The sequence below is a fragment of the Aedes albopictus genome, unplaced genomic scaffold (genome assembly GCF_035046485.1).
Source record: "Aedes albopictus strain Foshan unplaced genomic scaffold, AalbF5 HiC_scaffold_781, whole genome shotgun sequence".
Taxonomy (NCBI): Eukaryota; Metazoa; Arthropoda; class Insecta; order Diptera; family Culicidae; genus Aedes; species Aedes albopictus.
In genome coordinates, this window is record NW_026917622.1 from 1 (window position 1) to 13,026 (window position 13,026).

The 13,026-nt window shown below is 45.2% G+C and overlaps 1 protein-coding gene across 1 annotated transcript; it reads left to right on the top strand.

Annotated features, from left to right (window-relative positions):
* The first annotated feature begins 9,319 nt into the window (after nucleotides 1-9,319).
* LOC134284779 (uncharacterized) lies at nucleotides 9,320-12,752 on the top strand. The gene is made up of 3 exons (XM_062844045.1): nucleotides 9,320-10,946; nucleotides 11,013-11,332; nucleotides 12,615-12,752. Exons 1-3 carry the CDS (start codon nucleotides 9,320-9,322, stop codon nucleotides 12,750-12,752), a joined length of 2,085 nt encoding a protein of 694 aa, XP_062700029.1.
* Nucleotides 12,753-13,026: the final 274 nt, after the last annotated feature.

The window sequence follows — 13,026 nt, forward strand, 5'->3', positions numbered from 1 at the left end:
CCTTGGGAGAAGAGGGTTCACAAATTTTCAATTTTTTTTTTTTAATTTCCCTTTGGTCCCCCATTGGGGGAAGAAGGTCCGCAAATTTCCGATTTTTTGAATTTTTTTCCTTTGGTCCCCCCTTGGGGGAAGAAGGTCCGCAAATTTTCAATTTTTCTTCGAATTTTTTCCCTTTGGTCCCCCCTTGGGGGAAGTGGGTTCCGCAAATTTCCAAATTTTTGAATTTTTCACTTTGGTCCCCCCTTGGGAGAAGAGGGTTAATTTCCCTTTGGTCCCCCCATTGGGGGAAGAAGATCCGCAAATTTCCGATTTTTTGAATTTTTTTCCTTTGGTCCCCCCCTTGGGGGAAAGAAGGTCCGCAAATTTTCAAATTTTCTTCGAATTTTTCCCCTCTGGTCCCCCCTTGGGGGAAGTGGGTCCGCAAATTTCCAAATTTTTGAATTTTTCACTTTGGTCCCCCCTTGGGAGAAGAGGGTTCGCAAATTTTCAATTTTTTTTTAAATTTCCCTTTGGTCCCCCCATTGGGGGAAGAAGGTCCGCAAATTTCCGATTTTTTGAATTTTTTCCTTTGGTCCCCCCTTGGGGGAAGAAGGTCCGCAAATTTTTCAATTTTTCTTCGAATTTTTTCCCCTTGGTCCCCCCTTGGGGGAAGTGGGTCCGCAAATTTCCAAATTTTTCAATTTTTCACTTTGGTCCCCCCTTGGGAGAAGAGGGTTAATTTCCCTTTGGTCCCCCATTGGGGGAAGAAGGTCCGCAAATTTCCGATTTTTTGAATTTTTTCCTTTGGTCCCCCCTTGGGGGAAGAAGGTCCGCAAATTTTCAATTTTTCTTCGAATTTTTTCCCCTTTGGTCCCCCCTTGGGGGAAGTGGGTCCGCAAATTTCCAAATTTTGAATTTTTCACTTTGGTCCCCCTTGGGAGAAGAGGGTTCGCAAATTTCAATTTTTTTTTTAATTTCCCTTTGGTCCCCCATTGGGGGAGAATGTCCGCAAATTTCCGATTTTTTGAATTTTTTCCTTTGGTCCCCCCTTGGGGGAAGAAGGTCCGCAAATTTTCAATTTTTCTTCGAATTTTTCCCTTTGGTCCCTCCTTGGGAGAAGTGGGTCCCGCAAATTTCCAAATTTTTGAATTTTTCACTTTGGTCCCCTCTTGGGAGAAGAGGGTTCGCAAATTTCCGATTTTTTGATTTTTTTCCTTTGGTCCCCCCTTGGGGGAAGAAGGTCCGCAAATTTTCAATTATTCTTCGAATTTTTCCCTTTGGTCCCCCCTTGGGGGAAGTGGGTTCGCAAATTTCCAAATTTTTGAATTTTTCCCTTTGGTCCCCCCTTGGGAGAAAAGGGTTCACAAATTTTCAATTTTTTTTTTTTAATTTTCCTTTGGTCCCCCATTGGGGGAAGAAGGTCCGCAAATTTCCGATTTTTTGAATTTTTTCCTTTGGTCCCCCCTTGGGGGAAGAAAGTCCGCAAATTTTCAATTTTTCTTCGAATTTTTCCCTTTGGTCCCCCCTTGGGGGAAGTGGGTCCGCAAATTTCCAAATTTTTGAATTTTTCACTTTGGTCCCCCCTTGGGAGAAGAGGGTTCACAAATTTTCAATTTTTTTTATTAATTTCCCTTTGGTCCCCCATTAGGGAAGAAGGTCCGCAAATTTCCGATTTTTTGAATTTTTTCCTTTGGTCCCCCCTTGGGGGAAGAAGGTCCGCAAATTTTCAATTTTTCTTCGAATTTTTCCCTTTGGTCCCCCCTTGGGGGAAGTGGGTCCGCAAATTTCCAAATTTTTGAATTTTTCACTTTGGTCCCCCCTTGGGAGAAGAGGGTTCGCAAATTTTCATTTTTTTTTTTAAATTTCCCTTTGGTCCCCCATTGGGGGAAGAAGGTCCGCAAATTTCCGATTTTTTGAATTTTTTCCTTTGGTCCCCCCTTGGGGGAAGAAGGTCCGCAAATTTTCAATTTTTCTTCGAATTTTTCCCTTTGGTCCCCCCTTGGGGGAAGTGGGTCCGCAAATTTCCAAATTTTTGAATTTTTTTTTTTAAATTTCCCTTTGGTCCCCCATTGGGGGAAGAATGTCCGCAAATTTCCGATTTTTTGAATTTTTTCCTTTGGTCCCCCCTTGGGGGAAGAAGGTCCGCAAATTTTCAATTTTTCTTCGAATTTTTCCCTTTGGTCCCCCCTTGGGGGAAGTGGGTCCGCAAATTTCCAAATTTTTGAATTTTTCACTTTAGTCCCCTCTTGGGAGAAGAGGGTTCGCAAATTTCCGATTTTTTGAATTTTTCCTTTGGTCCCCCCTTGGGGGAAGAAGGTCCGCAAATTTTCAATTTTTCTTCGAATTTTTCCCTTTGGTCCCCCCTTGGGGGAAGTGGGTCCGCAAATTTCCAAATTTTTGAATTTTTCACTTTGGTCCCCCCTTGGGAGAAGAGGGTTCGCAAATTTTCATTTTTTTTTTTTTAAATTTCCCTTTGGTCCCCCATTGGGGGAAGAAGGTCCGCAAATTTCCGATTTTTTGAATTTTTTCCTTTGGTCCCCCCTTGGGGGAAGAAGGTCCGCAAATTTTCAATTTTTCTTCGAATTTTTCCCTTTGGTCCCTCCTTGGGGGAAGTGGGTCCGCAAATTTCCAAATTTTTGAATTTTTTTTTTAAATTTCCCTTTGGTCCCCCCATTGGGGGAAGAATGTCCGCAAATTTCCGATTTTTTGAATTTTTTCCTTTGGTCCCCCCTTGGGGGAAGAAGGTCCGCAAATTTTCAATTTTTCTTCGAATTTTTCCCTTTGGTCCCCCCTTGGGGGAAGTGGGTCCGCAAATTTCCAAATTTTTGAATTTTTCACTTTAGTCCCCTCTTGGGAGAAGAGGGTTCGCAAATTTCCGATTTTTTGAATTTTTCCTTTGGTCCCCCCTTGGGGGAAGAAGGTCCGCAAATTTTCAATTTTTCTTCGAATTTTTCCCTTTGGTCCCCCCTTGGGGGAAGTGGGTCCGCAAATTTCCAAATTTTTGAATTTTTCACTTTGGTCCCCCCTTGGGAGAAGAGGGTTCGCAAATTTTCAATTTTTTTTTTAATTTCCCTTTGGTCCCCCATTGGGGGAAGAATGTCCGCAAATTTCCGATTTTTTGAATTTTTTCCTTTGGTCCCCCCTTGGGGGAAGAAGGTCCGCAAATTTTCAATTTTTCTTCGAATTTTTCCCTTTGGTCCCTCCTTGGGAGAAGTGGGTCCGCAAATTTCCAAATTTTTGAATTTTTCACTTTGGTCCCCTCTTGGGAGAAGAGGGTTCGCAAATTTCCGATTTTTTGATTTTTTTCCTTTGGTCCCCCCTTGGGGGAAGAAGGTCCGCAAATTTTCAATTATTCTTCGAATTTTTCCCTTTGGTCCCCCCTTGGGGGAAGTGGGTCCGCAAATTTCCAAATTTTTGAATTTTTCCCTTTGGTCCCCCCTTGGGAGAAAAGGGTTCACAAATTTTCAATTTTTTTTTTTAATTTTCCTTTGGTCCCCCATTGGGGGAAGAAGGTCCGCAAATTTCCGATTTTTTGAATTTTTTCCTTTGGTCCCCCCTTGGGGGAAGAAAGTCCGCAAATTTTCAATTTTTCTTCGAATTTTTCCCTTTGGTCCCCCCTTGGGGGAAGTGGGTCCGCAAATTTCCAAATTTTTGAATTTTTCACTTTGGTCCCCCCTTGGGAGAAGAGGGTTCACAAATTTTCAATTTTTTTTATTAATTTCCCTTTGGTCCCCCATTAGGGAAGAAGGTCCGCAAATTTCCGATTTTTTGAATTTTTTCCTTTGGTCCCCCCTTGGGGGAAGAAGGTCCGCAAATTTTCAATTTTTCTTCGAATTTTTCCCTTTGGTCCCCCCTTGGGGGAAGTGGGTCCGCAAATTTCCAAATTTTTGAATTTTTCACTTTGGTCCCCCCTTGGGAGAAGAGGGTTCGCAAATTCTTCATTTTTTTTTTTAAATTTCCCTTTGGTCCCCCATTGGGGGAAGAAGGTCCGCAAATTTCCGATTTTTTGAATTTTTTCCTTTGGTCCCCCCTTGGGGGAAGAAGGTCCGCAAATTTTCAATTTTTCTTCGAATTTTTCCCTTTGGTCCCCCCTTGGGGGAAGTGGGTCCGCAAATTTCCAAATTTTTGAATTTTTTTTTAAATTTCCCTTTGGTCCCCCATTGGGGGAAGAATGTCCGCAAATTTCCGATTTTTTGAATTTTTTCCTTTGGTCCCCCCTTGGGGGAAGAAGGTCCGCAAATTTTCAATTTTTCTTCGAATTTTTCCCTTTGGTCCCCCCTTGGGGGAAGTGGGTCCGCAAATTTCCAAATTTTTGAATTTTTCACTTTAGTCCCCTCTTGGGAGAAGAGGGTTCGCAAATTTCCGATTTTTTGAATTTTTCCTTTGGTCCCCCCTTGGGGGAAGAAGGTCCGCAAATTTTCAATTTTTCTTCGAATTTTTCCCTTTGGTCCCCCCTTGGGGGAAGTGGGTCCGCAAATTTCCAAATTTTTGAATTTTTCACTTTGGTCCCCCCTTGGGAGAAGAGGGTTCGCAAATTTTCATTTTTTTTTTTTTAAATTTCCCTTTGGTCCCCCATTGGGGGAAGAAGGTCCGCAAATTTCCGATTTTTTGAATTTTTTCCTTTGGTCCCCCCTTGGGGGAAGAAGGTCCGCAAATTTTCAATTTTTCTTCGAATTTTTCCCTTTGGTCCCTCCTTGGGGGAAGTGGGTCCGCAAATTTCCAAATTTTTGAATTTTTTTTTTAAATTTCCCTTTGGTCCCCCATTGGGGGAAGAATGTCCGCAAATTTCCGATTTTTTGAATTTTTTCCTTTGGTCCCCCCTTGGGGGAAGAAGGTCCGCAAATTTTCAATTTTTCTTCGAATTTTTCCCTTTGGTCCCCCCTTGGGGGAAGTGGGTCCGCAAATTTCCAAATTTTTGAATTTTTCACTTTAGTCCCCTCTTGGGAGAAGAGGGTTCGCAAATTTCCGATTTTTTGAATTTTTCCTTTGGTCCCCCCTTGGGGGAAGAAGGTCCGCAAATTTTCAATTTTTCTTCGAATTTTTCCCTTTGGTCCCCCCTTGGGGGAAGTGGGTCCGCAAATTTCCAAATTTTTGAATTTTTCACTTTGGTCCCCCCTTGGGAGAAGAGGGTTCGCAAATTTTCATTTTTTTTTTTAAATTTCCCTTTGGTCCCCCATTGGGGGAAGAAGGTCCGCAAATTTCCGATTTTTTGAATTTTTTCCTTTGGTCCCCCCTTGGGGGAAGAAGGTCCGCAAATTTTCAATTTTTCTTCGAATTTTTCCCTTTGGTCCCTCCTTGGGGGAAGTGGGTCCGCAAATTTCCAAATTTTTGAATTTTTTTTTTTAAATTTCCCTTTGGTCCCCCATTGGGGGAAGAATGTCCGCAAATTTCCGATTTTTTGAATTTTTTCCTTTGGTCCCCCCTTGGGGGAAGAAGGTCCGCAAATTTTCAATTTTTCTTCGAATTTTTCCCTTTGGTCCCCCCTTGGGGGAAGTGGGTCCGCAAATTTCCAAATTTTTGAATTTTTCACTTTAGTCCCCTCTTGGGAGAAGAGGGTTCGCAAATTTCCGATTTTTTGAATTTTTCCTTTGGTCCCCCCTTGGGGGAAGAAGGTCCGCAAATTTTCAATTTTTCTTCGAATTTTTCCCTTTGGTCCCCCCTTGGGGGAAGTGGGTCCGCAAATTTCCAAATTTTTGAATTTTTCACTTTGGTCCCCCCTTGGGAGAAGAGGGTTCACAAATTTTCAATTTTTTTTTTAATTTCCCTTTGGTCCCCCATTGGGGGAAGAAGGTCCGCAAATTTCCGATTTTTTGAATTTTTTCCTTTGGTCCCCCCTTGGGGGAAGAAGGTCCGCAAATTTTCAATTTTTCTTCGAATTTTTCCCTTTGGTCCCCCCTTGGGGGAAGTGGGTCCGCAAATTTCCAAATTTTTGAATTTTTCACTTTGGTCCCCCCTTGGGAGAAGAGGGTTCGCAAATTTTCAATTTTTTTTTAAATTTCCCTTTGGTCCCCCATTGGGGGAAGAAGGTCCGCAAATTTCCGATTTTTTGAATTTTTTCCTTTGGTCCCCCCTTGGGAGAAGAGGGTTCGCAAATTTTCAATTTTTTTTTTAAATTTCCCTTTGGTCCCCCATTGGGGGAAGAAGGTCCGCAAATTTCCGATTTTTTGAATTTTTTCCTTTGGTCCCCCCTTGGGGGAAGAAGGTCCGCAAATTTTGAATTTTTCTTCGAATTTTTCCCTTTGGTCCCCCCTTGGGGGAAGTGGGTCCGCAAATTTCCAAATTTTTGAATTTTTTTTTTAAATTTCCCTTTGGTCCCCCATTGGGGGAAGAATGTCCGCAAATTTCCGATTTTTTGAATTTTTTCCTTTGGTCCCCCCTTGGGGGAAGAAGGTCCGCAAATTTTCAATTTTTCTTCGAATTTTTCCCTTTGGTCCCCCCTTGGGGGAAGTGGGTCCGCAAATTTCCAAATTTTTGAATTTTTCACTTTGGTCCCCTCTTGGGAGAAGAGGGTTCGCAAATTTCCGATTTTTTGAATTTTTTCCTTTGGTCCCCCCTTGGGGGAAGAAGGTCCGCAAATTTTCAATTTTTCTTCGAATTTTTCCCTTTGGTCCCCCCTTGGGGGAAGTGGGTCCGCAAATTTCCAAATTTTTGAATTTTTCACTTTGGTCCCCCCTTGGGAGAAGAGGGTTCACAAATTTTCAATTTTTTTTTTTTAATTTCCCTTTGGTCCCCCATTGGGGGAAGAAGGTCCGCAAATTTCCGATTTTTTGAATTTTTTCCTTTGGTCCCCCCTTGGGGGAAGAAGGTCCGCAAATTTTCAATTTTTCTTCGAATTTTTCCCTTTGGTCCCCCCTTGGGGGAAGTGGGTCCGCAAATTTCCAAATTTTTGAATTTTTCACTTTGGTCCCCCCTTGGGAGAAGAGGGTTCGCAAATATTCAATTTTTTTTTAAATTTCCCTTTGGTCCCCCATTGGGGGAAGAAGGTCCGCAAATTTCCGATTTTTTGAATTTTTTCCTTTGGTCCCCCCTTGGGGGAAGAAGGTCCGCAAATTTTCAATTTTTCTTCGAATTTTTCCCTTTGGTCCCCCCTTGGGGGAAGTGGGTCCGCAAATTTCCAAATTTTTGAATTTTTCACTTTGGTCCCCCCTTGGGAGAAGAGGGTTAATTTCCCTTTGGTCCCCCATTGGGGGAAGAAGATCCGCAAATTTCCGATTTTTTGAATTTTTTCCTTTGGTCCCCCCTTGGGGGAAGAAGGTCCGCAAATTTTCAAATTTTCTTCGAATTTTTCCCTCTGGTCCCCCCTTGGGGGAAGTGGGTCCGCAAATTTCCAAATTTTTGAATTTTTCACTTTGGTCCCCCCTTGGGAGAAGAGGGTTCGCAAATTTTCAATTTTTTTTAAATTTCCCTTTGGTCCCCCATTGGGGGAAGAAGGTCCGCAAATTTTCAATTTTTCTTCGAATTTTTCCCTTTGGTCCCCCTGTTCGCGACCACAGTAGCGAAAATAGAACCTGGCCCTTGAATACACCTCTGTTTCCAAATCCCATTTTCCTGCATTTTTCTACCCGTCTTGTGTGCCATGTATTCGCCAGGGAGACTTGTGTAAATGTGCATGTGTGTTTGTGGTGCTCGACGATCCAGCCTTTCCAGCCAGCCGACGAAAGGCTGTACATGTTGCAACAAGTTTTCCCGCAACAGCGCGGCCTGCCGATCATCATCGTCATCCATCATCGAACGGCAGCGAGCGTCGTCGTCACCACCGCAGCTGCCTGCGCGCTGATTGGTTGACGCCGCCGCCACTAGCAGCAGAGCTACCCCACCATAATATGGTGGTATAACATGGTATAATATGGTGGTATAACATAACATATTATGTTCGAGGAAGCTTCTAGAAGAACATATCTGTTTTATAAATATCGTTCCCGTTGGAGAATTTTGATCAGTTACAGTCCACACTTTGTCAAGTTAAGATCGCGGAAATAAATCGAAGTTAAATAGTTACTCGCGCCTCTTCCTCTCTTCATCCGAAGCCGAAACCACCGGTCTTTTTCAAGACCAACAAGAGTTGGATTAATTTTCCGAGGTTGAGCTATCACCCATCGAGGCCACCTTCAACCGAAGGTTCCGCCAGTTCCCCCAATGGTCTAGGATTGACCATTTTTTGGTCCGTATCGAACCGGATAGGAAAACCACAACCGTGGTGGACGATCAGCCTGATCGATCCGTTCCGTTTCCGTTTGCTGTTGCTCCCGGCAACAGTTGGTGGACAATCAGCCGATTGCTCCTTTCCGCTCAACCGAGCCTGCTTCCAAAGTTGCTCCCGGCAACTTTCGTGGACGGTCACCCGATCGTCAGGATTCCAGCCGTGATTAAGCTCAACCTCACCCCGAGTTATCAGAATAATTTTCCTCGGCAAGCGAGGAGAAAGGAAGACGTTGCGAAAAGTTTCCTTCGAGTTAGTGCGCGTCCGCGGAATCGCGTCGTCGTTAGTGTCGAGTGACAACGCCATCGTCGAGAACCCGTACCAGTGATACAGCTGCGTCGGAAGCAGATAAGTGAATTCCCCAAAGAAGAAGTGGTTCCCGATCCGTACCCGTCGTCGTCGAGAACCGTACCTACCAGTGTATATGATACAGCCGTGTCGGAAGCAAAGAAGTGCATTCCCAACGAAGAAGTGATTTCTGATCCGTACCCGTCGACACCGGCGTCGTCGAGAGCCATACCAGTGAATGTGACACAGTCGTGTCAGAATTAGGCTCCACCCTAGTGTCAGAAGCATCGAAGTGAATTTCCCGAAGAACAGAAGTGTATTCCAAAAAGTGAAGTGAAACCCCCAAACTTTGCAAGAACTGGACCGAACCAGACCTGTCCAAACGTGTTCTCAAGTGAAGATTCCAAAAGTGCGATAACCTATCCGAAAGCAACACCGGAAAGGACAACTTGTCCTAACGTGTTTGTGAGTGAAAACCCAGTTACAAGACGTGTGAGTTGGGCCCATATAGCCGAGGCGGTAAACGCACGGGTATTCAGCATGACCATGCTGAGGGTGACGGGTTCGATTCCCGGTCGGTCCAGGATCTTTTCGTAAAGGAAATTTCCTTGACTTCCTTGGGCATAGAGTATCTTCGTGCCTGCCACACGATATACACATGCAAAATGGTCATTGGCAGAGGAAGCTCTCAGTTAATAACTGTGGAAGTGCTCATAGAACACTAAGCTGAGAAGCAGGCTTTGTCCCAGTGAGGACGTTACGCCAAGAAGAGGAGAGAGGAAGACGTGTGAGTGAACCTTTTCCCAAATGCCAACTGAACACACGCCAGTGAAAGTGAGCCCAAGAGAAAAAATGCAGGACCTGAAGTCGATCATCCATTTACGTGGCCAAGCAAAGGCGAAGGTTACGCGCATTCGAAAGGCGATTGAAGAAGCTGCCGCGGCTGGTGCCCAGTATGACGCCGCGCAGCTGAAAGTGTTTTCCCGGAACCTGGAAAAACATTTCCAGGAATACCTTGACCTCCATCATCAGGTGATGGCGGTTTGCCCTCCCGAGCGCATGGAAGAGCAGGACCAGGGCTACCTGATTTTCGAGACCCACTTCAACGAGACCAGCGTGTTGGTGGAACGAGCAATCCAGGTAAGCCAGTGTAATTTCGCAATGCAGCAAGTGCAAGCACCCGAGAGCCGTCGCATCATCGTACAGCAGCAGCCATTGAAGGCTCCCATCCCGACCTTTGATGGCAAGTCTGAAAACTGGCCTCGCTTCAAGGCTATGTTTTTAGATGTGATGCAATCCTCCACAGACTCGGATTGCATTAAGCTGTACCACCTCGAGCGATCCCTAGTTGGAGCAGCTGCTGGTATCATCGATGCCCGAACTCTCAACGATAACAATTACCAGCACGCTTGGGAGATTCTCGAAGACCGGTTCGAGAATAAGCGAGTTATTGTGGATACCCACATCCAGGGACTACTCAACCTGCGGCGGATGAGCCGAGAGAATCCGAAAGAGTTGCGAGAGCTCATCGATGAGGTGACCCGTCACGTCGATGGGTTGGCCTTGATCGAGGACGAGTTGGAAGGAGTTTCCGAGAGATTTGTGGTGAACCTTATTGCTAGTGCCCTGGATAAAGACACCCGAAAGGAGTGGGAAGCCACCATCCCCTACAAAGAGATACCGACATACAGCGATACGATCGGTTTTCTGAAGAAGCGTTGTGCTATCCTTGAGCACTGCGACGGAGCGTCCAAGCCTGCAGTGAAGACGAAACTGAATGATCCCGTGAAGAATCCGTACAACCTGGTGAGAGGCGCACAACCCAGCTCGTGTGCTGTCACTGGGAGTTCCGAACCATCCTGCGAGCTGTGTGCTGGAGTACATCCCAACTTCAAGTGCGAAGTCCTGCGTGCGATGTCCATCCCAGAACGTCAAGCGAAGGTCCGAGAGCTGCGGCTGTGCTACAACTGCCTGCGGAAAGGCCATCCGAGCAGTTCCTGTAGTTCGACGCGCACCTGCCAGAAATGCCAAGGTAAGCACCACACACTTTTGCACATTGAGACCCCGTCAAATGCGAATACCCCAGCCTCTGATAATCCTCTGGCAACCATGCCAGGTAGCGAACATGTACCCAAACCCTCAGAAGTGAATCCCGTTCCCTCTGTTAGCACCACCTGCTCAGTTAGCGAAGCTCCCTGCCTTGATAACAGCCTCTTGATGACCGCTGTTGTAAATATTTTGGATTGCGATGGCAAATACCAGCCATGCCGTGCGTTTTTGGATTGTGGGTCCCAGGCTCACTTTGTCTCACGAAGGATGATTGATTTGTTGCGAATTCCTACAACTCGTACTACTGTCGAAATCATTGGGGCCAACGGCAAGAAATCTACCCTCTCTGAGATGGCCGAGGTTCAAATTCGTTCCATGCATTCCGATTTTCAAGCCCTGATGGATTGTCTCGTTACGGATCAGATTACAGGTATAATGCCCTCTCGTGAATTTGATACAAAATCATGGCTTCTACCATCGGGACTGCCACTTGCAGATCCAACTTTCCACACTCCCGGTGAAATAGACCTCTTGATTGGAATCAAGCTTTTCTTCAAGTTGTTGATGCCCAGTCAGTTGAAAATTTCCGACCAACTCCCTGTACTCCAAGAAACTCGCCTAGGGTGGGTTATTGCCGGCGCCGTTGATGATATGAGTTTGTCCTGCAGTCAACAGCATTGCAATGTTGTTACCGTCAAACCACTTACCACATCTTTGGAAGACGCTCGAGCTCTAGAAGTTTTTGACTACATCCCAGCGTTGACAGGTGAAGACCCGCAATGTGAAGTCAAGTACCGCTCTACAACCGTTGATACCGTTCGTTCCCCCCTTGGGGGAAGAAGGTCCGCAAATTTTCAATTTTTCTTCGAATTTTTCCCTTTGGTCCCCCCTTGGGGGAAGTGGGTCCGCAAATTTCCAAATTTTTGAATTTTTCACTTTGGTCCCCTCTTGGGAGAAGAGGGTTCGCAAATTTCCGATTTTTTGAATTTTTTCCTTTGGTCCCCCCTTGGGGGAAGAAGGTCCGCAAATTTTCAATTTTTCTTCGAATTTTTCCCTTTGGTCCCCCCTTGGGGGAAGTGGGTCCGCAAATTTCCAAATTTTTGAATTTTTCACTTTGGTCCCCCCTTGGGAGAAGAGGGTTCACAAATTTTCAATTTTTTTTTTTAATTTCCCTTTGGTCCCCCATTGGGGGAAGAAGGTCCGCAAATTTCCGATTTTTTGAATTTTTTCCTTTGGTCCCCCCTTGGGGGAAGAAGGTCCGCAAATTTTCAATTTTTCTTCGAATTTTTCCCTTTGGTCCCCCCTTGGGGGAAGTGGGTCCGCAAATTTCCAAATTTTTGAATTTTTCACTTTGGTCCCCCCTTGGGAGAAGAGGGTTCGCAAATATTCAATTTTTTTTTAAATTTCCCTTTGGTCCCCCATTGGGGGAAGAAGGTCCGCAAATTTCCGATTTTTTGAATTTTTTCCTTTGGTCCCCCCTTGGGGGAAGAAGGTCCGCAAATTTTCAATTTTTCTTCGAATTTTTCCCTTTGGTCCCCCCTTGGGGGAAGTGGGTCCGCAAATTTCCAAATTTTTGAATTTTTCACTTTGGTCCCCCCTTGGGAGAAGAGGGTTAATTTCCCTTTGGTCCCCCATTGGGGGAAGAAGATCCGCAAATTTCCGATTTTTTGAATTTTTTCCTTTGGTCCCCCCTTGGGGGAAGAAGGTCCGCAAATTTTCAAATTTTCTTCGAATTTTTCCCTCTGGTCCCCCCTTGGGGGAAGTGGGTCCGCAAATTTCCAAATTTTTGAATTTTTCACTTTGGTCCCCCCTTGGGAGAAGAGGGTTCGCAAATTTTCAATTTTTTTTAAATTTCCCTTTGGTCCCCCATTGGGGGAAGAAGGTCCGCAAATTTTCAATTTTTCTTCGAATTTTTCCCTTTGGTCCCCCTGTTCGCGACCACAGTAGCGAAAATAGAACCTGGCCCTTGAATACACCTCTGTTTCCAAATCCCATTTTCCTGCATTTTTCTACCCGTCTTGTGTGCCATGTATTCGCCAGGGAGACTTGTGTAAATGTGCATGTGTGTTTGTGGTGCTCGACGATCCAGCCTTTCCAGCCAGCCGACGAAAGGCTGTACATGTTGCAACAAGTTTTCCCGCAACAGCGCGGCCTGCCGATCATCATCGTCATCCATCATCGAACGGCAGCGAGCGTCGTCGTCACCACCGCAGCTGCCTGCGCGCTGATTGGTTGACGCCGCCGCCACTAGCAGCAGAGCTACCCCACCATAATATGGTGGTATAACATGGTATAATATGGTGGTATAACATAACATATTATGTTCGAGGAAGCTTCTAGAAGAACATATCTGTTTTATAAATATCGTTCCCGTTGGAGAATTTTGATCAGTTACAGTCCACACTTTGTCAAGTTAAGATCGCGGAAATAAATCGAAGTTAAATAGTTACTCGCGCCTCTTCCTCTCTTCATCCGAAGCCGAAACCACCGGTCTTTTTCAAGACCAACAA

Bases quoted from the DNA above. Each gene is read 5' to 3' on its own strand.
- LOC134284779 (XM_062844045.1), top strand. From the start codon at position 9,320: ATGCAGGACCTGAAGTCGATCATCCATTTACGTGGCCAAGCAAAGGCG. The intron at 10,947-11,012 runs GTATAATGCCCT...TGCCACTTGCAG, and splicing joins CGTTACGGATCAGATTACAG to ATCCAACTTTCCACACTCCC. The intron at 11,333-12,614 runs GTTCGTTCCCCC...CAGCCTTTCCAG, and splicing joins GCTCTACAACCGTTGATACC to CCAGCCGACGAAAGGCTGTA.